The following is a 26,076-nucleotide window of genomic DNA, read 5'->3' on the forward strand; positions in this document are numbered from 1 at the left end:
TTTGTGTAGTAAACATCACTGTTCTCATACAATGAATGGAAAACTGGCTTGAAAATTATTTAACGGACAAAATCAGATTTTTTTTGGTCAACTATCTCTTTAACTATAATACACTGATGCTGTTAATGATTGTGTAAAAACTGAAAAAGAAAGATGTCAGTGTCTTTCCTCACCTCCAGCTGCTGTACATGCACCAGAAGAGAGGAAAGCTCCAGGTTTTCACTAAACCTGTTCTTCAGTGGAACAGATCGATACCCTAATAAAAAGAAAAAATGACCAGAAGAGAAATGCAACAGTTTGGAAAACCTTTTGGATTTTAATACAGAAACACTTTTTTTATTATTTGGAGCAGTATTATGAAAGAAAGGTAATAAAACTAATGTTCCAGTTCTTGGGTTTATGAGAGAACTGCAGGAACTTGGTGGTTTGATGAAAAGCTAATAATGAATGAAATCATAAAAATATCAGATTTAAATATATAATCCCTTGTTTTAGTAAATCGTGGAAACATTGTACTAAGTCATTAAATAAATCAAAACTAGGAATAATTATTTTATTATAATAAAGGAACAAATTATTAGTGTGGCCACAATTTACTAAAACGAGGGACGAATTCTTAGTCCGTGCCCAAGATTTAACTAAAACAAGAGATATATCCCCACCCCCCCCCACCCCTGTCCTGGTTAATTTAGATGTGAAAGAAAGGTTTACTGCAAGAACAATTAAATATTTACAAGGCATATTATATATTTTTGGGCTCAAATCTGTTGGATGGATTTACCTGAGCGAATACCTCTAATAGGAAAAGTAGCTTGTGCAAGAAACTTGGCATCAGAGAATGTGTCCTCCTCAAAAACCACAAAGCGCAGGAAGGCCAGGTCTGGCTCATCTATTTTAAAGCCTTTGGGCGGATTCATTGGGCCCAGCCACACTGGATTCAGTCCGTTGTCCTCTGTGAAGAAACCAACATTCAGCACTACTATAATCTAAATTGCAGCTCCTCTCTCCCTAACTCTCTTCCTGTCTCCTTACTGAAGAGAGTAGTCTTGAAACTGTAGTCGTCTGCTTGACCTCCTGTGTACGGCCAGAACTCAACTTGCACAAAAGGACTGACGATGTGGTCTGGATTGGGCAGATGCCTGGCTGCCATCACCTGTAGGAAACCCAAGAAAATTATACATCACAAATACAATTAGTTCACCCAAAATGATCATTTGCTCAATAATAAAACCTGTAAAACCCTTAAAAAGTAAGTGTCTTTCTTCCTTGGAACATACAAAGAAATCTTTTCCACAGTAAATCAGGACTCTCGAGCAGCAAAATTACCATTTCTCATATTTTAGTCCACAAACGAAAGTCATAAAGGTTTGGAATGACATGAAGGTGAGCAAATTATGACATTATTCCTATTACTTTAACATATTGCAGGCCTCAGCCTTCATTGTAGAACTCAATAAAACAACTGAATCAACAGCAACTGCAGTTTAGAGCAAATAGGAGTTATTTACTCTGATTCTGATGTTTAGTTTAGCAGGTTTCTTCTTGGTTGGATCTCGCATCCACTCTGGTTTAAGCACGTAACCCGCGCCTCCATTCAGACTGAAGAGAGCACTGTTCAGCTGCATGAATTTATCTGAAGAGAGATGTCGTTGAGGTTCAGATTTATAAGACATATTTATTGGAGAACAGTTCTGAAATTTAACAATCATGCAGTTTGGATGCTACAACAGACTTTAGTGTAAACTCTTCTTCTAAGGTCAAGTACAGTCGTGGTGGAGCAATAGTTTTAAGAGAGGCTTGCTGAGAAAGTTAGTCAAGATGTTTATAGCTAACTTATGTAAATAATGAATAATAATAATAGCACATGTGGGTCAATGGCACAAGGATTTGAAGATAGCTCTCGTGGGAATTTATACTTAATGTGCTTTTCTGTTTGGATAGTTAACTGGTCATTAAAGGAATAGTTGACTCAAAAATTTTAATTTGTTGAAAATTTACTCACCCTCAGGCCATTCATTGCTAAATTTCTACAAATCTCTTCTCATCTCATCTTTATCTTGCATGGAATTTTCAGCAATTTTTTGTTTTTGACTGAACTATTCCTTTAAAAGTGTAAATGATTGATAGCAATCTGGTCATCGACGCATACTTAAGGTGACTACTAAACGCATTTGGTTGTTCAAGCCTGATATGCTTTTTCCTAATTTAAAATTAACAAACTTATTCGTTCCAAACTGAATATTTTAACATAGCCTTCTATCGCCCCCTAGAGTACTGAGGTTTTACTACCACAACAATGCAATTGACACTACCGTTCAGGCTGAGAAGGGTCTGGCTGCAGACTCGCACTTGAACTCTCAGTACTTGCACGCTCAGACTTGCACTCTCAGTACTTACACGCTCAGCCTTGCACTCTCAGACACTTGCACGCTCAGACTTGCACTCTCAGTACTTGCACGCTCAGACTTGCACTCTCAGTACTTGCACGCTCAGACTTGCACTCTCAGTACTTGCACGCTCAGACTTGCACTCTCAGTGCTTACACGCTCAGCCTTGCACTCTCAGACACTTGCACGCTCAGACTTGCACTCTCAGTACTTGCACGCTCAGACTTGCACGCTCAGTACTTACATGCTCAGACTTGCACTCGTAGACACTTGCACTCTCAGTACTTGCACGCTCAGACTTGCACTCTCAGTACTTGCACGCTCAGACTTGCACTCTCAGTACTTGCACGCTCAGACTTGCACTCTCAGTACTTGCACGCTTAGACTTGCAGTCTCAGTACTTGCACGCTCAGACTTGCAGTCTCAGTACATACACGCTCAGACTTGCACTCTCAGACACTTGCACTCTCAGTACTTGCACGCTCAGACTTGCACTCTCAGTACTTGCACACTTAGACTTGCACTCTCAGTACTTGCACGCTCAGACTTGCACTCTCAGACTTGCCCTCTCGTACTTGCACGCTCAGACTTGCACGCTCAGACTTGCACTCTCAGACTTGCACTCTCAGTACTTGCACTCTCAGTACTTGCACGCTCAGACTTGCACTCTCAGTACTTGCACGCTCAGACTTGCACTCTCAGACTTGCCCTCTCGTACTTGCACGCTCAGACTTGCACGCTCAGACTTGCACTCTCAGTACTTGCACTCTCAGACTTGCCCTCTCGTACTTGCACGCTCAGACTTGCACGCTCAGACTTGCACTCTCAGACTTGCACGCTCAGACTTGCACGCTCAGACTTGCACTCTCAGACTTGCACTCTCAGTACTTGCACTCTCAGTACTTGCACTCTCAGACTTGCACTCTCAGTACTTGCACGCTCAGACTTGCACTCTCAGACACTTGCACTTCTCAGAGCGTGCAAGTACTGAGAGTGCAAGTGCAAGTCTGCAGCCAGACCCTATTGGGGTTTAGGCTCAGTAATGTTGGATTTGATTAGATTTTAAATTATTACATTATTAAATAATGTAATTATTATTCATTATACAATTATTCAGTGACAGTAAAGACATGCATAATGTTACAAAAGATTTGTTTTAAATAAATGCTGTTCTTTGAACTTGCTACTCATCAAATAATCCTTAAAATGTGTTTTCACAAACATATTAATCATAATAACTGTTCTTTTAAACTTTGATAAAGGTTTCTTGAGCACCAAATGAGATGGCTTTGCCATCACAGGAATAAACTATATTTTAAAATATATCAAAACAGTTTAAATTATAATAATATTCCCCAATATTATTTTTACTGTATTTTTGATCAAATAAATGCAGCCTTGGTGAGCTTAAGATATTTTTTTCAAAACATTTAACACTTTCTCTTTCCTCTTCTTTCACTTACCAGCAGTTTGGAAGTTGAGAGCCACCATTTGGCAGCCTAGTTTCCACGAAGGACAAGGATCAAAGTTCGAGGAATCAACTCGCCCACTGCAGGGATACACACGGGTCAGCGCTTTGCGATTATACTCCAAAATGCAGTCTGATTTCTCCACGGCAGTTTCATTCCCCTCTTTTGGAACCATGTTATCCGGAACGGAACGCACCTCTTTGTAGTTGTAATTTTCTGAGAGATCATAACAGTGCAGAATGGAATAAGAAATTAAATTAAATCAAATGTCCGTTTCACTTCAAAACATTTCTGGAATTTTTTGAACGTGGCCTTGAAATTGTTTTGCTTAATGTTGATGTGTATGATAAAGTACAGCTGCTTTTCATTTTAGTTAGTTCCACATTTTTTGTTTCACTTGTGTAATTTTCTGTAAATTACATACCAAAAGTCTTTTTCTTTATAGATTGGCAGTATACCACCATATCTGACATCTGAACAGCTATTTTGGTTTTGGACTCCATTTCTGCTATTCTCTATTTCGAGAAGTAAGGGAGATATTGTCAGTGCATAGATATTCACAGGAACTATTGGTCATCAAACATAGAAACAGACACACTATTAATAATCAAGTACAATAACGGATATTGAATGTGAGTTAGCGTGGCATGAAAGAGAGAGAAACAAACCGCTTTCTCCAAACTCTGCTCATTTTGGATGATGTTCAGAAGCACCTGGTACCATTCGTCCACCTGCTCCACGATCTCACACGTGAACTCAGTTAGCTTCAAATTCTCTCTATTCAAAAGGGTCACCACGAGGGGCCTGGCATGTTTGGCTTTGCATGCTGAGGAGAACCCATTAAAAACAACAATGAAGAGAGAATTAAAGTCTTATATTTTGTAAACCGAGAGGAGTTTTTTTCATAGGGCACTGATTATTGAAAATAATGAGAATAATCTTTCTTGCAGTGCCTGCTGAGTATTGCTGAGATTTTATATGGATGTCACAGCTCCTCTAATCATACAGTCTCTAGTCATATTGTAGACTACATGTGTACTAAACATTCACACAGGAGTCAAAACAATCTTACCAACGGTACACTTTGAGATGTCCAATACACCTTTACACTGGTCACCTAAAGGATTGTCTTTAGCAACCTGAAAGAATTACTGAGTTCAAATCAGTCAGTTTATATATACATACAGTTGAAGTCAAAACTTTACATACACCTTTCAGAATCTGCAAAATGTTAATTATTTTACCAAAATAAGAGGGATCATACAAAATGCATGTTATTTTTTATTTAGTACTGACCTGAATAAGATATTTCACATAAAAGATGTTTACATATAGTCCACAAGAGAAAATAATAGTAGAATTTATAAAAATGAGCCCGTTCAAAAGTTTACATACACTTGATTCTTAATACTGTATTGTTAGCTGAATGATCCAAAAGCTGTTTTTTTTTGTTGTTTTTTTTAGTGATAGTTGTTCATGAGTCCCTTGTTTGTCCTGAACAGTTAAACTGGCTGCTGTTCTTCAGAAAAATCCTTCAGGTCCCACAAATTCTTTGGTTTTCCAGCATTTTTGTGGATTGTGGGTAAAACCATGCATTAAGAGCATATATATATATATATATATATATATATATATATGTATAGGTAGATAGATCATTGCATGTGTACAAATAAAACAAATATTTGCCCAATCATACTTACTTCACTGTACTGCTCAGTATCACACGTTGAGCGATCCACCTGCAAAGACAAAATGATACAAAACTACAGTTTGTAGTAGGTCACAATCTCTTTTAGGCTTTGTGGCTAATTTATTTCTCTTATCTATTCTCTCTTCTCTCACCAAACAGAAGCGCTCCACTAACTGTGGCGTTACAGGGTAGCGTAGTTTTGTCTTGCCGTAGAAAAGCTCATCACGAAAACAGCTAACCAGGTCCTCAAGGCTACCAAACTCGTAGGCGTCTGCCAACACATACTTGCTGTTGTATTGGTGAATCAGATAATGTTCGACATCCCCATCAACTCTGAGTACCAAATAAACAATCAAAAACACATACTGAAAGGAAATGAAGTGTCTTTGAGGAGTACAGTAAAGAAATGAAATGGAAAAACCTGATGGAAAGGGTAAAGGTGTCCGGCTCTTCTCTTTGTCTGATGAGGAAGGCTCCATCTCGAGGGATCCTCAAAAGAAAGTCTTCTGCTTCAGCTTGACTCAGTTTACTGTAAAACCACCTAAACACAAGTTTGTTTTCAGATATTTCTTGTTTCAGTTGCAGAAAAATTATCTGTCATTGGAATTGTATGTACTGTATATGGGTATAAGTGTTTTAGTTTCAAATTCATCTTTTCTTCTTACCCAGTTTGGTGTGGAGGCACAAAATTGAGCCGAGGCAGGAAACCATTGAGGCACAGATTGAATCTATCATACTTGATTAGATTTTGTGTGTAATACTCGATCAAGGCACACATACTAGAAAAGCGCTGCTTGCTTGTTAAGTAGAAGGACCATTGACCATATTCTGAGGAACAGAAGATTCTGTAGTGCTGAATTCTCCCACTCTTCCTAAACAAACCACACAGAATATTATATTATCAACATTTTATATTGCATTATCTTCTCTTTGTGCATATAAGATGTAAGCCTGGTGCTAAACATTTGTCCAATGCAATGTAAAATAAATAAAAAGTTGGTAATCTACCGACCAAACCACGAAAGATAAGAAAATTCACAAAGCACAATATTATCAGTGTGAGGAAAACGTATTATTTATTATTTACCACATATACATACATACATACATACATACATATGTGTGTGAGAACATTTTAAATTGAAAGAATTTTTAAAAAGTGAATAGTGAAAGGCTGGGCAGAGTAAGTACCACAAGGAGATATTGTAGCTTCTAATGAACTTTTCACTTTCTCGCACCAGGAAGGTTCCATCTTTTCCATTCTTCCCTTGACAGAAATCACACAAGAGTTTTTCAGCAGTTATTCTGCCTCCAGCCAACGGTCCATGAAACCAGGGCTCTGACAGGTGCAGCTCTGAGCCGTCCTGAATGTTTCAGAAAGAAGTGTTCATGAGCAAATGGGAAAGTGCGTAACAAACTTCTCAAAGTGGCTCATGTTCACAGGACTTGAACTGACTGGACAATGAGTCACTTACCTCAGGACTGTCTTCCTCCCACTTCTCTTCAGAATAGTACAGCTTATTATCTGAGATAACACAGTCATGCCTGTAAAACCTCTACATTAAAAAATATATATTATAAATGATCATCTATGAATAAGCTGTTATTATTACAACTATGAATAAGTAACAGCAAAAAAGCAGATCACATTTAAATGAAATTAAAGCACCTTATCTATTGGATCCCAGATGCAAAGCTCTCCTTCCTTTTCCACTACACGGTTTTCTTTAGCTTTTCTTATCTGCTTTGAAATATGACAAATTATGAATTGACCTAAATCTGCCTCCTAAAACTTCAATCAGATCCTTTAAATTTGACACACTGTTGGCAGACAGATTTTAAATTTGCTGATGGAGAAAAATGATTTGATATGGAAAATAAAAATAAAGCAAAGTAAGACAGATGTGTAAAACGTGCACCTTCTCCCTGTAAGTGATTCCAATTTTCTTGAAGCTGTCTAATTTTCTTTTCACAGCTGTGTTGCCCCTTTCTTCTTCCAGCTGTTCAGAGCAAATAAAAAATTACACAAGATACTTTGAAAAATGAATGCAAACTCACATTAGACATACAAATGGGGCAGACATGGGGCAGACTAATAGATAGAGAGTTGGACTTGTAACCCGAAGGTCGTGGGTTTGAGTCTCAGGTCCGGCAGGGATTGTGGGTGGGGGGAGTGAATAACCAACACTCTCTCCACCCTCAATACCACGACTGAGGTGAGACCCTTGAGCAAGGCACTGAACCCCCAACAGCTCCCCGGCGCCGCAGTATAAATGGCTGCCCACTGCTCCGGGTGTGTGTTCATGGTTTGTGTGTGTGTGTTTGTTCATTACTGCATGTGTGCACCTGGATGGGTTAAATGCAGAGCACAAATTCCGAGTATGGGCCACCATACTTGGCCACACACCACTTCCCTTTCCCTTCCCAAATCATTAAGAGAGTAGCTGATCAGCAAAAAATTACTGATAATTTGTTCATCCTCAGGCCATCCAAGATTTGGAGAAATTTAGCATTACATCACTTGCTCACTGATGGATCCTTTGTACTGAATGGGTGCCGTCAGAATGAGAGTCCAAACAGCTGATAAAAACACAATAATCCACATGATTTAAATAAACAAATTCAACATTAAGACATTTTCCACTGTAAACCATTCCCTCTGGCTAAAGTACCTCTATCCGTAATATTGTTTGCTTTCTCAAATGAAAAAGTAATCTCGTCTGAATCAGGAGAGAAATATGCACAGATCAAGCACCGTTTACAAGCAAAAACAGTCCAAAACCATTCTAAACAAATATGTCAGTGGATTTTGATGTGAAAGGTCATGGACTTCTTGACTGGAGGAAGTGTTTTTTATGGATTATGGACTTGTATTTTGGCCAGATGCAATGGTTTTGGCAGCAAACAGCATACAAGTGCAGCATACAAGTGCAAACAGCATATTTTCTTAACGATAGATACTATTTACACTAAGTGCAAATAGCTATAGACTCTATTTACACTGTTAAAATAGCAATTTTCTGCTATTTATACTACTTATTGCAAATAGTGGCAATTATCTGCACCTCAGTATTGTAGTAATTATAAAACAGTACGCAATAATAACGTACCCAGACAGATCTGGCCCGCATGGATTTCACACGGGCCAGATGTGAGCAGGATCTGGGCCAACACTATATTGCTGTCTGGGTATTGACTGTAAATTATAGTTTTAATTCAAATTAGGCTATTAAATGGATGCCACCTTATTGCGACAATAAAGCCCTCCCTACACCTACCCGATACTTTATTTTCCACTTTTTTATTATTTACTTCAATTTTATTCAAAATAAATGCCTTTCTGTTGCGATATGAGATTTGAAATGGGAGAAAAAAGTTAGGGAAAAGGCGGGATCAAACTCAGGTCGCTTGCGTCAAAATATATGCACCTTACCATCTACGCCACTGAAACTGATGATTGAGGGTCTTTTTGCAATGTTGACTGTCCAAATCACACGTTGGTGGGCAGAGTTAGTGTAAGTAGCCTTTGCCAACAAGGCGGGCTATTTGCACTTAGTGTAAATAGACACTCCGAAGTTAAAATGCTTTAATGATGGATTTGTTTCTTATAAAACACAAGTAGTTAATTGATGGACTGTAGTCGATTACTTGTGGATTATTGTGATGTTTTTTTCAGCTGTTCGGACTTTCATTCTGACGGCACCCATTCACTGCAGAGGATCTATTGGTGAGTAAGTGATGTTAATGCTATTTCTCTAAATCTGTTCTAGAAATAAACTCATCTAAATCTTTGATGGCCTCAGGATGAGTATATTTTCAGCAACTTTTAATTTTTGGATGAACTATTCCTTTAAGTCAGATCCATCTTTATTTATCATTCATACCCACATACAAATGCAATGTGCTTCAGTGTTTACACAAAAATAGCGTAACCAGTATTACTTAAAAAATTGCAACTTAATTTTCATATATACTGAATTTTAAAAAACAAGTCAGAACTACATGTAGTCTAAACAAAGCCAATGTATTACTTAATGGACTTAATTAACATATGATATTAGAAATAAGTATAGATTTAGGGTGGTTGGTTATGTGAGTGAGATAAACAGCTGCTTTAATTTTAAACTCTACTTCTGGAAGGTGTGTTTTGTGGATACCTTAACGGTTTGATCACTCTCTTTTATTTTCTGGTGCTGTTGAAGAGAATAAATAGGGAATTATACAATGTGACAAAACACAACAAGTCATTACATTAGAGACTGAAGCAATTGGAGAATCTCTGCAGTTTTTCTATAATAAATTTGGTTCTGACAAATTTCACATTTTTTCCCACCTTGATGATGATCTTGCCCTTCAGCTGGTTTGGTGAGGGTAGATCTTCTGCTTCTGGTTCCAGCGGCTCGGTCAGGAGCTTATCTTGGAAAACATCTCGTAAGATCTGAGCCATCATTTTCTGTTGCTTGATGTCACAGTGTTGTTCTATGGACAGCACCACGGGATACCTGCCAATAGAGATACAAATAAGATTGTCGAATGCCAAATTTATGTTGCACAATGATAATTGAATGTGTGTGTTGTTGATGATTAACTCAGATGTTATAAAAGCATGATCACTGATGGCCTTCACCACATCTTTAAACTTAATCTTGGAGGTCATGGTCCGTCCATGGTATATGACAGGTTCTTCTGGACCATTCCAGCAGTCTACTGCATTACATAAAAAAGAATACATAATAACATAGGGCCCGATATCAAATAACATGAATCATAACCATACAATATAAAAGTCACTGACACTCAATACAGCGGCAGCCCAGCCTCAGGCAGCGCACATAAGATTCTGTTGATGAATCACTGCGCAGTTGATCTCCAGTCAAATATCTGTGAAAAAAAGTAACACAGGAAGTTGATCATGAAGAGGAGGAGCTGCTGTTTGTGTGTCATGAGCATGAAGAACTGCAGCACTGACGTGTTGTGAGAAGAGTTGATCCAGTAGTGAGACAGAGGACTGTTCATGTCCAGCGGGCAAATCTCTGAGAACTTCTCATCCCAAATCGAGTTCTCTTTGGAGAAGAGAAAACCGAGGAACTAGAAAGACAAAAAACTTAACATTTGCACTGATTTTCTGTTTTATAGATTTATTTCACATGTTGCCATCAAACTAAACAGATCTCTGTAACTTGTACCTCTCCAACAGTAAGTGTTGGACCGTTGGTCTTCCTCATGGTGTCATTGATGAAACTGGTCATCAGCTCCTGAACCTGGTTAAAATGTTTGGCCCAGGCGTCCTACAGACAGAAAACAAACGTACAGTTAATTTTCAAATTAAATATTGCTTTTCAACATTCATGTTAATTAGAAATGTTTAGCAGCAAATTACAGCAAATACAGTACATGCAGCACCGGTGAACATGAGATTCTTCATTCAAACACATTTAAAAATTGTACAGAACCCAAACTTTTGAACAGTTGGAAAGATGGACAGATGATAAAAGATAAGATAATATACAAGGAAGACATAGGTCTTACCTTTTGTCGATATAAAAGAAAGTTTTGAAAATCATAGAGGGGAACTACAGATGATTCAGGACTATCAGCATCACTGCAGAGAAATACATACGAAAACAAATATAGTTTTTATAGTACACTTATTTAAAAACATTAAATAAATAAATAACTTAAAATACGAATGATATGGCTCCTTCGAAACTGAATTGAACCCAAAAAAATATTATTTTTTTACCTTATTATGAAAGCTGCAGGCCCCTTTTCAAACTCTTCTAGCAACTATATAATAATAATAATAATGATAAAATAGTTTTAAATATTTTTTTAGCATGCTTAAATAAGTAAATGTTCCATGCAATACTAAAACATTAATCATGGAACTGATACTCAAATAACACATAAATACAATGAAACATTATATATATATATATATATATATATATATATATATATATATATATATATATATATATATATATATAGCACACTCACCATCTTCTGGTTTTCAAATATTAAAAGATTGTAGAATTTGTAAAACTGCTGAAAGTCCAGGGAATAATCATTTGCTCCCACCACCTGAAAATGCACTTGTGTTAAATGAGTTTAAAAAAAAAAAAAAAAAAAAAATCCTTATTGAGTACAGTGTATAATGTAAAATGCAAATCCCAACTCGCTTCTGTAAAATGCATGAATGTAAATAGAGAATTCATCGTTTCAGTATTATTTGTACCACAAATCTGTCCTCCATAAAACGTCCACCTGGTACAGTGAAGTTCATCTGTGGCAAAAGAGACTTAAGCTCTTTCAGGGTGATGCTGTGAGAGAAAAATAAGCATTAATGAGGTGAGACAGAAACTTAAATGAGACAGGTTGAGAAGGTGAAAGAGAGAAAGAGGAGAACCTGTTTTTCTTTGTTTGATCAACCGAGTACATCTGCTTCCTCAGCCAACTACAGTAGAGGAAAAAACAGAGAATGAAACAAACACATGATTTGTGTTGTGGTTTATGGACAAACAAGGTACACTATCTGTATGTGTGTGTGTGTGTGTATGTGTGTGTGTGTTTACCTCTCTATAATCTCTAGTGTGTGAGCCGCCAATGTTTTCTGTCTGAGTAACTCCAATCCTGTCAGCCATTTTTCAGCATCCTCTACTGAATCAGCTGTGGAACAACAAATGCTACCACAGAATAAGCAAAACAACACTATCAAACTGACTGACAAAAATGAATCAATCAAACACTATCAACTGACAAAATGAAGTGGTGAGATGGTCATGATTGTCCACCACAGTGAGACGTATAACCTCAGGGTGCTCCATTGGGACCATTCCGGTAAGTGTGCTATTGCTAGCATAGCTGTTTACCAAAACGTTATGTTTTAGATGTTGGTGATGATACTGTACTGCTGTCCCTTTTTTGCTAGCTTAACCAGTCAACCAAAAAAACAGCTTCATTAGTATGGATATGCTGTTTCACCAGCTAAACCAACATGTAGCATAAACTTGGACCAGAACTGTTATTATACACTACTGTTCAAAAGTTTGGGGTCAGTAAGATTTTGTAATATTTATGAAATAAGTCTTTTATGTGCACCAAGGCTGCTGCAACTGTTCGATCAAAAACAGTAAAGAGAAATATTATTATAATTTAAATACATGTTCCTGTTTTCATATATTTTAAATGTATTATTCCTGTGATGGGAAAGCTGAATTTTCAGCAGCCATTACTCCAGGCTTCAGTGTCACATGATCCTTCAGAAATCATAATAATATACTGATTTGGTGCTCATTTCTTATTCATTATTGATGTTGAAAATGGTTATGCTGCTTAATATTTTTTTTGTGTAAACCATTTTTTAGGATTACAGCATTTATTTGGAATATAAATATTTTGTAACATTATAAATGCATTTCCTGTTACTTTAGATCAATTTCACGCATCCTTGCTTCAATGTATTTAAAAAAAATTAATCCTAAATAAATCTTACTGCTCCTAAACCTTTGAATGCTGGTATAGCTATCACAGTTGTATATGCTACCAAATAAATATCTTGTTGCCTTATTGTGAACCTAATGTGTTACATACCTTTTAGACTCAGCGATTTTAAAATGAACTCAGATCCATAGAAGATGGTGAAACAGGTTTTGCTATCCTGCGGAAGCTCTTTTTCAGATTGGCAAAAGATTCTTCGAAATCTACTCCCCCTGCTCTCATTAAATCTTTGGAAATCCTTGAATGTTTCCCACTGGCGAACCTCCTTGAACTCAAAAATGTCCGCTGCGAATACATAAACACACAAAACACTACAGTATATGCCTAAATTTCCGTGCTTGCATAGGGCCTAAGCAATTCTGAAAATTGAGGCCAGAATTAGTGCATAAGTAGAAACCAAAACACTTTCTTAGATAATGTAAAATAGCTTTTTTTTAAAAAGCATTCATTCCTTTGTGTGATTCAAGTTTCTTTTCAAGGAAGCAACTTACACATTCTGACTATCCTGTCATCGGAGCGTATCAAGGCCACTTGCATGCTCTCTATAATGACCTGAACGGTGAGTCTCTCAACTCTCTGCTGATACACCATCATTTCAGTCCCCGTCTGCAGATGCTCAATAACCCGTCTCCTCTCATCCTCTATCAGCTCATGCCGCTCATTGCTGCCCACCATCACTGCATCTGACACATGGAGTAAAGAAGCAGAGATTTTTGCATTAGATTGCTTTTCACTATGTTATGTTTAGCAAACAATTACTGCTAAAAGTCAGATCATTCAAGTGACATATAGGCTATTCAGACGCACTTACCTTCCAGTTTCGGTGCCAAAGCAAACTGAGAAATGACGTCTAGTAGTTGTTCTCCAAACCAGTCTTGAGAAAAATCACATCCTGTGGCATAATCAAGCTTTCTTATTTCCTATGATGAAAAGCAAGCATTTCCAGATGACAAAAGAGAAAACAAAATCCCCAAACTGTCTTCATGAAAGTTACCTGTGAATTGGTTTAAAGTAATCCAAATTCAGTATTTGCTATGCCACAGGCCTCCCAACCAATATTTGGAGAGCTGTATCTTCCCAATTCTACCTATAAAATGCTCTCGAGCAGAAATGGAAAATGAGCAACAGTGGCAAGGATATTTGTTTTAAAACAAGGGGGTGGAGAAAAATATAAAGAATTTATGAGAAGTGGATTTTACTGGAAAGAGAGATGTCGGGTAAGAGATATCTGGTGTGCAATTTCCTGAAGTTAACAGTTGTCACAAAATATATTTTCTAGGATTTTTGGTTTCTAGCTTTTAAAATCACCACTTTTTGTGCCATGTGTTGTGTTTTTCTTACTTTTCTTCCCTAAATGCATCTATATAGTTTTTAGTCATTTTTATTTCAGTTTTAGTCATTTTAGTACATAATGTTAAATTAAAGAAAATTTTTTTGTTATTCTTTGGCAAATAGCTGAAATAAAATAAACATTTTATTTTATTTTATTTTTGTTCATGTTTATTTTAAATAACCAATCCTTTTTGGTTGCATTTAAGTATAATAGTTGCATTTGGTTGCATGAAAGTATAATAACCATGTATTGTGCATTAATCATCATTAATCTCATATTTCTTGCAATCACGCTACAGCTATGCATTTTTTATTTTTTTTGTTGCTGATGTTCTGCTTGACATTTGCTTTGACATTTATATATATATATATATATATATATATATATATATATATATATATATATATCAGAAATTTTCATTTCTGATCCCTAAACTTGAACCGTTTAAGGACTTTTGATATTTTTTCCAGATATTTATTGATAAACTTTATCCTCTTTTATGTTACATAAAACTCTCCCATCCTCTACAGACATAAACACTGTTTTCAATACAGTTATGTTCCAGTTGGATCATTCAGCCTCAATGTGAGACCGAAGCTTCATTTAAATAGTGGGATCTTACCAGACATCAAAAACGAGCAACTGTGTTTAACCAATGGAGACAGCAGAAAGCTGTCTGAGATTGCTTAATGCAAATCTTGGTTAAACAGCTTGGCCAGTTGCAGAACCAACTACTTACATGAGAGAATCAAGAGAGCTGAAGTCACAATCTGAAATCGCAGACAACAGCATGTTGTAAATGACAGTGTGGTTGCTAAAATACCTCACTGTTAAAATCAACAAGGTCAGACAAGCTTCTTATATCTTTGCAAAACTGTGCACGTTTACTAACCGTTTTATTATAATTTACATATGGAACACCTGATTCTTGATTCTTGATATTTATCATTTATAGCGAGAACAAGACCTTATTATTGTAACAATACTGCAGTGTTTGTCTTGGCAATAGGCTGAAAATGTTTTATATTGTATATTTGTCTTAAGTGAAAGCTTTAAGATAATATACAAATAAAAGAATAAAAAACTCCATTCAACATTTTGTGTCCACATATATTTATTTGGTGAGTAGCTGTGTAATAATTGGGGTAATGTACACACAGATGGCAATTATACCAAAAAACAAAAACAAAAAAATACTAATTCATTATTAGATAATGACTGTCAGACTGTGCATTATCGCTTGCATATCCAACCAAACCTGATAAAACTTCCTCATTATATTAAAAACAAGACAGAAACAAAATAAATAACATGTCTTGTTTGCTATTTCAATTTTAAGACAATAAGGTAAAGTTTAATACAGCTGCAAATTAAATGTTACAATCAGATGAAGACGGTAGAAGAACACAGTAAAAAAAAAATCCTTCATGCCCTCAATGTTAAGGGTTTTACAACTTCTGAGTTGTAGCTTAACCTTCCACAGAGGATTCACCCATGAGTATTGCTCAAATTCTCTTTGTGCTTTATTTCTGTGTGAGCACAAAAGTGAAATGGCTGCAACTTCCTGTCTTTGGGGCCTGTTAGGGAACCAGTAGTAATAGAGCAGCGGAACCGAGAGGAAGAGACCCTTGAAACATTAGAACCAGGCCGATAAGGAACCAGACTTTCCTCATGAGTAGAACTTGCTGTTGTTGATTTTTTGCTGTTTATTCATCTTTTTTTCTGAGTACATGGACTCAGGCCCCGCGCTGCGCTGCAGGCTGGAGTGAGTGTCGTAGAGGCAGAACTCGTTGCTTAACTCTGCCTGTTTCTTTTGCAACTGTTTCGAGGAGGAGTAAAGTTCCTCCTGCGCTTTCTGAAGAAACAAGTCAGATATGATAGGGGATTTCCATTAAACTAACATCGTATTCTCAATAAAATAAAATTAGATACTCTCTTCTGAAAATAAATTCACAACAAAATGCCTGGTTCAAAATATGTTTCTTACCTCCACCTGCTGAATATCAACAAACACCAGAAGAGATGCCAGCTCCAGGTTTTCACTAAAGCCATTCTTTAAAGGGACTGATCTGTACCCTGTGAAAGCAGCAACTCAGCATTTGTTCTTAAATCTGCATTCATTCGCACATTGTTTCACAAAAATAACTGGCAATGAAGTTGATAGACTTACCTGAGCGAACACCTTTCACTGGGAACGTAGCCTGGGCCAGGAAATTGGGGTCAGAGAACATGTCCTCCTCAAAGACCACAAAGCGCAGAAAGGTGAGGTCTGGATCATACACGCTGAAAGTAAATGTCTCCGAAGGCTGATTGTTCGGCCCAAGCCATATAGGGTTCAGTCCATTATCATCTGTGGACACATTCATTAATTTATGCAGTAAATCTCTACAGAGAAAATTAATACTTATGTTACTGTTGCCCAGTTTTTAAGAGGTCAAAGAGAATAATAAAAAATGTAATAATGCATTTAGAATTTTTTTTTAAATGACTGTATAAATTATTATAATTTATGTTATTACATTAAATTAGCATATATATATATATATATATATATATATATATATATATATATATATATATATATATATATATATTGGACACATGCACAATTTTTATTATTTTACATGCTGACCAAAATTTATTCAAGTTACAGTTATATAATGAATATGGGCTTAAAGTGCACACTCTGAGATTTAATTTAAGGGGATTCTCATCACAATTGGAGGAAAGGTTAAAGATTTACAGCTCTTTAATATGTACCCCCCCCCCCCCTTTTTTTTTTTCTAGGGACCATAAGTAATTAGATAATTCACTCAAAAGCCATTTCATGGACAGATATGGGCTACTCCTTCGTTATTTCTACCTCAATTAAGCAGGTAAAAGGTCTGAAGTTGATTCTAAGTGTGCCATTTGCACTTGGAAGCTGTTGCTGTGAACCCACATCATGCAGTAAAAGGATCTCTCCATGCAGGTGAAACACGATTGTTGGGCTTCAAAACAAAACAAATCCACCAGAGAGATAGCAGGAATATTAGGAGAAGTCAAATCAACAGTTTGGTACATTCTGAAAAAAAAATTGCACTGGTGAGCTCAGCAACATAAAAAGGCCTGAACGTCTACGGAGGACAACAGTGGTGGATGATCGGAGGATCATGGTAAAGAAAAACCCTTTCACAACATCCAGCCAAGTGAAGAACACTCTCCAGGAGGTAGACGTGTCACTGTCATAGTCTACAATCAAGAGAAGACTTCATGAGAGCAGATACAGAGCGTTCACCACAAGGAGCAAACAAGGCCAGATTAGACTTTGTCAAAAAACATCTAAAAAAGCCAGACCACTTCTGGAAAAGCATTCTTTTGTTGGCTGAAATTAAGATCAACCTCTACCACAATGACGAGACGAAAAAAGTATGGAGAAGGCTTGGAACAGCTCATGATCCAAAGCATACAACATCATCTGTGAAACATGGTGGAGCAGTGTGAAGGCATGAGCATGCATGGCTTCCAGTGGCACTGGGTTACTGGTGTTTAGTGTTGATGTGACAGAGGACAGAAGCAGCCGGATGATTTCTGAAGTGTACAGGGACATACTCTCTGCCCAGATGCAGTCAAAATGGAGCAAAGTTGATTGGACAGCACTTCACAGTACAAGTGGACGATGACCCAAAACATACAGCAGAAGCAACCCAGGAGTTTTTGAAAATAAAAAAGTGGAAAATTCTGCAATGGCCAAGTCAATCTCCTGATCTCAACCTGATTGAGTGTGCATTTCACTTGCTGAAGACAAAACTAAAGGCAGAAAGACCCACAAACAAATAACAACTGAAGTCAGCTGCAGTAAAGGCCTGGCAAAGCATCACAAAGGAGGAAACCCAGTCTCTGGTGATGTCCATGAGTTCCAGACTTAAGGCAGTCATTGCCTGCAAAGGATTCTCAACAAAACATTAAAAATGAACATTTTATTTACGATTATATTTATTTGTCCAATTACATTTGAGGCCCTGAAAATGGGGGACTGTGTATAAAAATGGTTGCAATTCCTAAGCATTTTATGTAATATTTTTGTTCGACCCCTTGAATTAAAGCTTAAAGTCTGCACTTCAGTTTCATTTGTTTCAATTCTGTATTTTTAATTCTGTTCTGGTGGAATACAGAGCCGAAATTATGAAAATTGTGTCAGTGTCCAAATATATATGGACCTAACTGTGTGTGTGTGTGTGTGTGTGTGTGTGTGTGTGTGTGTGTATAAGTATGTGTGTGTGTTAAAAATTGCGCTAATTTTGCTAATATTTCAAACTTTTTATTATCTAGCTTTTTATGTTTATATGGTTACATTTTGATTGAAAAATCAAAATCATTTTAATTAAGATTGTAACATTTGAAAATTAAATCAGTCTAGAAGACTTTTTACTCCCTACTTTTCCCAAATCTTACCAGGTTTATTATATATATAAAAAAAACATTACTTTAAATACAATAAATGTTAATATATTAAAAACTTATTTAAGCTAGTTGCCAAAGTAACATTTCCCAACTAAAACTAAACAAAAAATTCATAAAAACCACAGATCAAAAGTCAAAACAAAAACTGATATGAATGATAAAAACATATAACAAAAAATTTGAACTAAAATTAAAATGTAATATAATTCAGATACAAAAATAGTATCCAGAGGCGTCATGTACTCATTATTTTTGAGGGGGCACGAGTGACACAGCAGCCACAATAGCACTTATGTTTTATTTATTTTTTCCTTTTTATTCAAAACATTCCCAAACGCATGAACTATATCATGAAATATCTCGATTGTCACCTAGATTATGATGGTCAAAGTAGCCTAATATAACTATTTATGCATAGTTAAGAGACATGTAGTCTAACTATGCTTGTAGTCTGTTTAGTAACAGTTATGGGTGTCATGCCATAACATATTTTTAATATGACTGAATTTATATTTAAAGTGAATATTAAAAACATTGAAAGTTAGGCTACTTATCATAACACTTTCATTGTACAGAAAGAGAGCAAAGAACATACATTATCAAAGAATATTTTCACTGACAGTCTAGAGTTCAAACGCTCTCAAAAACTCCCATTAAAATCACCGTAGCTGTTACTCTGTGAAATTAATATCTTACTTACAGATTCATACACATATCTGCACTGAAAGAGGTATTCAGTCAGCGAGCGAGTGAAGAAACCACCGGCATTTCAGCGATGACTCACCTGAACTCTGATTGGTCATTGCATTCATAAACTCAACAGCATTGTGTGTGATTGGTTAAAATTTAGCGCTGTACAAACGCATCTGTATCTGGCTCAGCGTCAGCCAGCGAACACAGATTTGAATTTAGCAGCTGATGATATGATGCTAATCATGCCGGTGGGATTGTATCAAATATAGAAAATATTATTCGGCTATTTTTTTTGTCTTTTGGAAGCTGCATTCAAAATCCACTTGGCATGTGCCCCCTCACTTTGAATGGACATGACGCCTCTGATAGTATCTCATTATACTAAAATAATACTGTCTTACGGCAAACGATAGTCTTGAATTTGTTGTCCTCTGTTTGGCCACACAGTTCGATCTCCACAAAGGGACTGGCAATGCTTCGTCCTGGTTTGGGAAGATGTCGTGCTCCTATCACCTGAGTATCAGAAAAAAAAACATCAACAATCTTTTCAATTATTTTATTTAAAAAAAAAAAAAATGTTCAGCTCTCAAACTCGAACAAAATGAATGTTATTCTGTTTGAATGAAGCTCATGTTTTACCCTAATGGTGATAGTAAATCTGATATTCTTCTTCTCCTGATGAGGGTCATACGAATCGCAGCGCATCAGCTCAGGCTGAAGTACATATCCCGTGCCTCCATTCAGACTGAAGAGGGCGCTGTTCAGCTGCATGTACTTATCTGAGGAGAAACGCAAACACTGTTTTCAGACATAAGGAAAAAATGCTATGCTATTTGTTATGGATCATGGTTCTCTGTAACGTTTTCGGTTACACTATTTCAATAGTCCACTTTATACATTATGCTAACTATAAGGGTGCGTTCACACTGTCAGTTTTTGGGATTGACAACCGCATTTTCTTTACAGGTGTGAGTCTCGAAATGTCCCATTCACACAGCAGCTAACAGTTGTGTTTAGAATACTGTCTGTATGAACACGCAACGGGAGTCAAACCCGTATTCCTTACCAGTAACCATGTGACCAAAGTAAAATCGAAGATGGCGACGTCCATAAAACTTAAAGTCTTATCACTTTCTGACATGACAAGAGTCCAAGGGAGCCGCAAGTTCTTTGTCAAATCTTCATTAATTGACAGCCGCTTTTAAATTTGGGTGGAGAGCAGAGCATTTGAATCACGCACAGAACACAAAACTGACGGGAGCAGCTCCAGTGGAAAACTGACTGGATCTAAAACTTTCAGTTTTCAAAACACATGAAAACACGAAACACTCGCGCTGTATGATGTGACAGACAACTAGTTGTCCAGTCCTGTTCCGTTCACACAGCGCGTGTGTTCCGAGAATGCAGTTGTGAGTCCTGAAAATTTACGGGTGTGAGTTCGGTTACAGAATGCGGTTGTCATGCCCGTAAATAACCGTACTGTCTGTGAAAGTAACCGTATTAAGGACTCAAATACAGAACTGACAACCGTATTCTGCTGCTGTGTGAACGTGGCCTTAACTTTGTAACTACATGTCAACTAATTCTCATTAATTTGCAACTACATGTCTACTAACTCTCAGAGTAGACCGTTAGGGTATAGGTTTAGGGTTAGTAGAATAAGTTGACACATACTTGCAAAGTTTCCCATACTCAGTATGCTGTGGACCCATCAAAATAAAGTGTTAGAAGTTATTAAGCAGACGGTTGACATGTAGTTGCAAAGTTACTTACTGTTAGTAGAATATCTAAAGTGGACTATCAAAATAAAGGGACCCACTTTATATTAGGTGGCCTTAACTACTATGTACTTAATTTAAATTAATCATTTGATACAATGCACTTATTGTGTACATACATTTTATTACATTGTAGTTCTATTTTTAAACATACCTATATGTAATTACATCTGTATTTAATTTCTGTAATTACATTTATAATTACACTGTTGACCCATCCCTTACACCTTAACCCACCCTTAAACCTACCCATACCACCAAACCTGTCCCTAACCTTACCCATATCCCACCTCAGTAGCAGCAATAGTGTTTTGCAACACAATATGAACACAATAAGTACATTGTACTTATTGTTTGATGTAAGTACATAGTAGTTAAGGCCATCTACTATAAAGTGGGACCAAATAAAGCGTTACCAATTACCATGTTTTCTTTTCCTTACACTCACAGGTTGAGCCCATGCCATTTCCTTTATTACATATTTTTGTCTTTAAATAATGTCTTATTTTCATTATCACACTATTCTTTTAATATTACATTTTTAATGTTTCTTACATCCTTCTAATTCTCTTCCCCTTTATACAAATGTCTACTTGTATTTCAATAAAACATTAACTTTCACTGAGTAAATCTCCTCACTTCCTTGTTTACTATTTTGGGTCAAAGGTTGGCTAATTTGTGTGATGTAGTTTTCCCCTGCAGGTATAATTACACTATCTGCCAGCATTGACAGACTTTTATTTCTAGTAGTTTATTTTGACTAAATAAAATGTATGTGAAGTTTATTGTACCCAAGAGCAAAGGTCGTATACTTCCTGTGCAGTCATACAGTATGTTAGCTAAACAAATACAAGTGAGAAAAGTGGGAATGTTAATGGATAGCTTTGTGGTTTGTCCATAAACTAAAAAGATGTTTAACTTCATACTCACCAGCGGTTTGGAAGTTGAGTGCCACCATGTGGCAGCCGCACATCCACAGAGGATACGGATCATAGTTGGAGGAATCCACCCGCTGGCCCTTAGGGTAGACGCGGCTGAGTGCCTTGCGGTTATACAACATAAATTGAGTCGACTTGCTTCTGGAGGGTATCTTATTTTCTACGAAGGACCGAACCTCTTTGTAGGTATAATTATCTGATAGGGAAGGACAATCACAGTTTTAATTTACAGTTTACTTCCTAAACTGTATGTCATTATATTTTTTATTTAAATGTTTTTGAAAGAAGTCTCAAGGCTACAAATATTTGACCAAAAATACAGAAAAACAGTAATATTGTAAAATATTATTAAAATTTAAAATAATTGTTTTTAATGTTTTTTAAATATATATTTTATTTTTGATACAATTTAAATATAAATGTAATATAATAATAATTTTAATATATTTTAAAATGTAATTTTACATTTTACATATTAAAATGTAAATGTAATCCAGTCTTCAGTGTCACATGATCCTTCAGAAATCATTAATGATGTGCTGATTTGGTCAAGAAACTTCTCTTATTATTGTTTTTCAACAATGTTGAAAACAGTTGTACTGCTTAATATTTTTGTGCAAGCTGTGTTTTTCCAGGAATCATTGATGAAAAGAAAGTTCAAAAGAACAGTATTTATTTGAAACATCTATCATTTTTAATGTTTTTACAGTAACTTTTGATCAGTTTAATGCATCCTTGGTGAATAAAAGTATTAATTTCCTTTTTGAATAGTAGTGTATAAGTAAATATGTATAAATTCATATTTAATTAGCCATACCAAAGCGGTCCTTGTCTTTGCTGCGAGGCTGGCAGTAAACGACTATTTCAGACATCTCGCTGGCCACCTCGTCTCTGGACTCAACCTCCTTTTGCTTTTGTTTCTGCAATAGAATTTATTGTAAACATTTATAAACACCAGCCCAACATTATACTTGAAACACTTGACTTTGTACTTAAAATGTCAATGGTTAAATGTGCTTTTAGGGCTCCGCCTAGCATTTAAACACCCCCTCAATCTGTCTGGCTTCAACTAAACAACTTCAACTATATTTACAGGATGAGTGACTCAAAACCTTGTGAGAATGTCCCTGTGTGACAACTAGCCCCAGTTTTCCCTATTTAGGACAAGTAAACAGAGTGTGTGAGACCTCAAACTCTCGGTTTTCTTCTCTCTGTGTGATGTCCCAGGCCACCTGATACCACTCGTACAGCTCCTCGGTGGTCTCAGTGGCCAAATCAAACGGCATGTCTTTATTCTCCTTATCCTGCAGCGTTACCACCACAGGCTTGGCATGTTTGGCTGAACGAACTGGAAATGGCGAAAAGAGTGCAAAATACCATTACAAAAACATGTAATGTACAGGTGCTCAGGTGACTCAGAAGATAAATAATCTTACCGACAGTACACTTCGAGATGTCCACTATTCCTTTACATAAGTCACCTAACGGATTTTCCTCATCGCCCTGAAAGAGAACATCTTTGAATCAAGATATTCTCTATGTATTTAAGCAAATAGGCATGCAAAATAATGCACTTATTAGCACTAAATTACATATCTGTGGTGTCAAATATGCAAATTTGTAATATTCTTTACCTGGTAACCTCCCTCAGATGCATTGGCAACTTCTTCTACATAATTTGAAGGGAAATAGTGCTGCAGTTTTCCACCATAGTCTCCTTTCCACCTGTTGGGATTGGGAATATTAAATGTTGGTTAACTTATCAAATTTAATCAATTAAAATCACCCTGTGTTTTTTTTAAATACCTGATAGTGTCATAAGAGAGTGAAATAACATGAATAAGACAATCTTTCCTGATAAACATTCGTTAATGCAACTATGTATCACAAATCAACATTAACAGAAAAGTAACATGGACAATCTACCATGATAATACCATGATGACCGATATGTTTTATGGACATGAGCCATGGTAAAATGTGACCCTGGACCACAAAACCAGTCTTAAGTCGCTGGGGTATATTTGTAGCAATAGCCAAAAATACATTGTATTGGTCAAAATTGTAGATTTTTCTTTTATGGCAAAAATCATTAGGATATTAAGTAAAGATCAAGTTCCATGAAGATATTTTGTAAATTTCCTACTGTAAATATTTCAAAACTTAAGTTTTGATTAGTAATATGCATTGCAAAGAACTTCATTTGGACAATTTTTAAAGTGATTTTCTCAATATTTAGATTTTTTTGCACCCTCAGATTCCAGATTTTCAAATAGTTGTATCTCGGCCAAATACTGTCCAATCATAACAAACCATATAATCAATGGAAAGCTTATTTATTCAACTTTTAGATGATGCATAAATCTCAATTTTGAAAAAAATTACCCTTATTTTTGAGGACCAAGGTCACAAATTATAGTATTCTTTGACATACACTTCCATTCAAAAATTTAGGGTAAGTAGGATTTTTTTGTTACTACTTTTATTCAGCAACAACACATTAAATTGATCAAAAGTGACAGTAAAGTCAAATAAATACTGTTATTTTTAACTTTAAATTCACCAAAGAAACTTTAAAAATGTATTAAGCAGCACAACTGTTCTCAACATTGATAATAATAAATGTTTCTTGAGCAGAAAATCATCATATTAGAATGATTTCTGGAGGATTATGTGACACTGAAGATATGCTGCTGAAAATTCAACTTTGCCATCACAGGAATAAATTACATTTTAAAATATAAATTATGTATAATTTTCACAAAGCTAAACAGTGCATTTATTGTTTATTATCTACAAAATTTGCAAATAATCTCACCATCCGTTTGCCTCCTTGGTCACATTATGGATCAATACGCCCTTACAAAAGGTGAGTTCATCCGGCCGCATGGCCCTGTAGTCATAGAGGGCCTTCACTGTGCTATGTGGCTGCAACACAACAAAATGTGTTTAATCTTGCTACAAATCTGCAACAGTACTGAGGCAACCCATACAAGCCTTCAGCAGTTCACTAAAATACATTTTCCTTAAAGGAATTTGTGAATTACTTTCGAGCTAGAAACATGAAACACATATGACATACAAACTAAACATGACATCGCTCTTTTAGCCAGGCTGCATTTCCTCTTTCGAGTCGATCAGTTTCCTATGTGAGAGAAAGAGATAGCCAGCGCCACCACTTCCTCCCCAGCCCACAGGAGATGACCTCTTGTGCATGCTAACTCGCAGGAGCTGTGTTTGCTCTTCAAAGTGCTTACCAGAGACGGCTCTATCTCGTTGGCCTCCACGTACTGTTTAGAATCATAAAGCGAAGCAGATATGGTTATCTGTAAAGAAAGACATAAAACATTTCTTAGACTTTTCTCCCTGCACATTAAACTTTAACCAAACAAAATCTATACATTTTAAATAATGTGTCAGATCAGTGAACATTCAGTATTCTAGATCAGTGGTTCTGCAAACTGATTTTGCTTCAAGATCAATATTAAAAATCAAGCGGCAACTGAATAGAAGTACCCTAAAAAGTTTATATATATTTATATATGAAGAGTTCATTTATATATATATGTGTGTGTGTATATATGCCTACATATATATTATACGTGTGTATATATAAAAAGTCATAAATATATTAATCAGACAGTTTTCTGTAATTAATCGCAATAATTTTTGGTGCAGTTAAGGTCCTCATTTAGTTTAGTTGCTCTTTCAGGCTGTGACAGCAGGAAAAATGTGTTATGTGGTGAGAGGATGCATAAACGTAATACTAGCCACAGGAAGAGGGCAAAAAAGAAAAAAACATTAGCATAGGAAGTGAAAAATATTATAATTAAAAAGACATTTTT

At 36.2% G+C, this 26,076-nt stretch overlaps 2 protein-coding genes across 3 annotated transcripts in view; both read right to left on the bottom strand.

The window, feature by feature from the left end:
- On the bottom strand, positions 1 to 15,875 carry LOC306888690 (1-phosphatidylinositol 4,5-bisphosphate phosphodiesterase gamma-2; the record flags this gene model as incomplete). The annotated part of the gene is made up of 28 exons (XM_079447110.1): positions 1 to 256; positions 782 to 952; positions 1,033 to 1,153; positions 1,509 to 1,633; positions 3,851 to 4,072; positions 4,281 to 4,371; positions 4,525 to 4,682; positions 4,929 to 4,995; positions 5,557 to 5,595; positions 5,699 to 5,879; positions 5,968 to 6,087; positions 6,738 to 6,910; positions 7,022 to 7,102; positions 7,216 to 7,287; positions 7,466 to 7,546; positions 9,704 to 9,739; positions 9,880 to 10,048; positions 10,136 to 10,253; positions 10,342 to 10,427; positions 10,516 to 10,634; positions 10,733 to 10,834; positions 11,785 to 11,869; positions 11,986 to 12,003; positions 12,122 to 12,215; positions 13,140 to 13,331; positions 13,538 to 13,729; positions 13,858 to 13,920; positions 15,854 to 15,875. 28 exons carry the CDS (start codon positions 15,873 to 15,875, stop codon positions 123 to 125), a joined length of 3,132 nt encoding a protein of 1,043 aa, XP_079303236.1. The 3' UTR covers positions 1 to 122.
- Positions 15,472 to 26,076, bottom strand: part of LOC306888290 (1-phosphatidylinositol 4,5-bisphosphate phosphodiesterase gamma-2-like) — a 24,775-nt gene continuing 14,170 nt past the window's right edge. For both annotated transcript variants that reach the window (XM_079446488.1, XM_079446489.1), the window contains exons 21-32: positions 25,489 to 25,557; positions 25,050 to 25,159; positions 23,866 to 23,956; positions 23,668 to 23,734; positions 23,419 to 23,579; positions 23,049 to 23,151; positions 22,224 to 22,427; positions 20,155 to 20,294; positions 19,917 to 20,028; positions 16,550 to 16,729; positions 16,367 to 16,455; positions 15,472 to 16,234 (exon numbers count right to left, since the gene is read on the bottom strand). In XM_079446488.1, the coding sequence (XP_079302614.1) occupies positions 16,049 to 16,234; positions 16,367 to 16,455; positions 16,550 to 16,729; positions 19,917 to 20,028; positions 20,155 to 20,294; positions 22,224 to 22,427; positions 23,049 to 23,151; positions 23,419 to 23,579; positions 23,668 to 23,734; positions 23,866 to 23,956; positions 25,050 to 25,159; positions 25,489 to 25,557 (1,512 nt within the window). In that variant the 3' untranslated portion in view covers positions 15,472 to 16,048. The remainder of the gene's footprint in view (positions 16,235 to 16,366; positions 16,456 to 16,549; positions 16,730 to 19,916; positions 20,029 to 20,154; positions 20,295 to 22,223; positions 22,428 to 23,048; positions 23,152 to 23,418; positions 23,580 to 23,667; positions 23,735 to 23,865; positions 23,957 to 25,049; positions 25,160 to 25,488; positions 25,558 to 26,076) is intronic.

This window comes from Barbus barbus (genome assembly GCF_936440315.1).
Source record: "Barbus barbus genome assembly, chromosome: 22".
Taxonomy (NCBI): domain Eukaryota; kingdom Metazoa; phylum Chordata; class Actinopteri; order Cypriniformes; family Cyprinidae; genus Barbus; species Barbus barbus.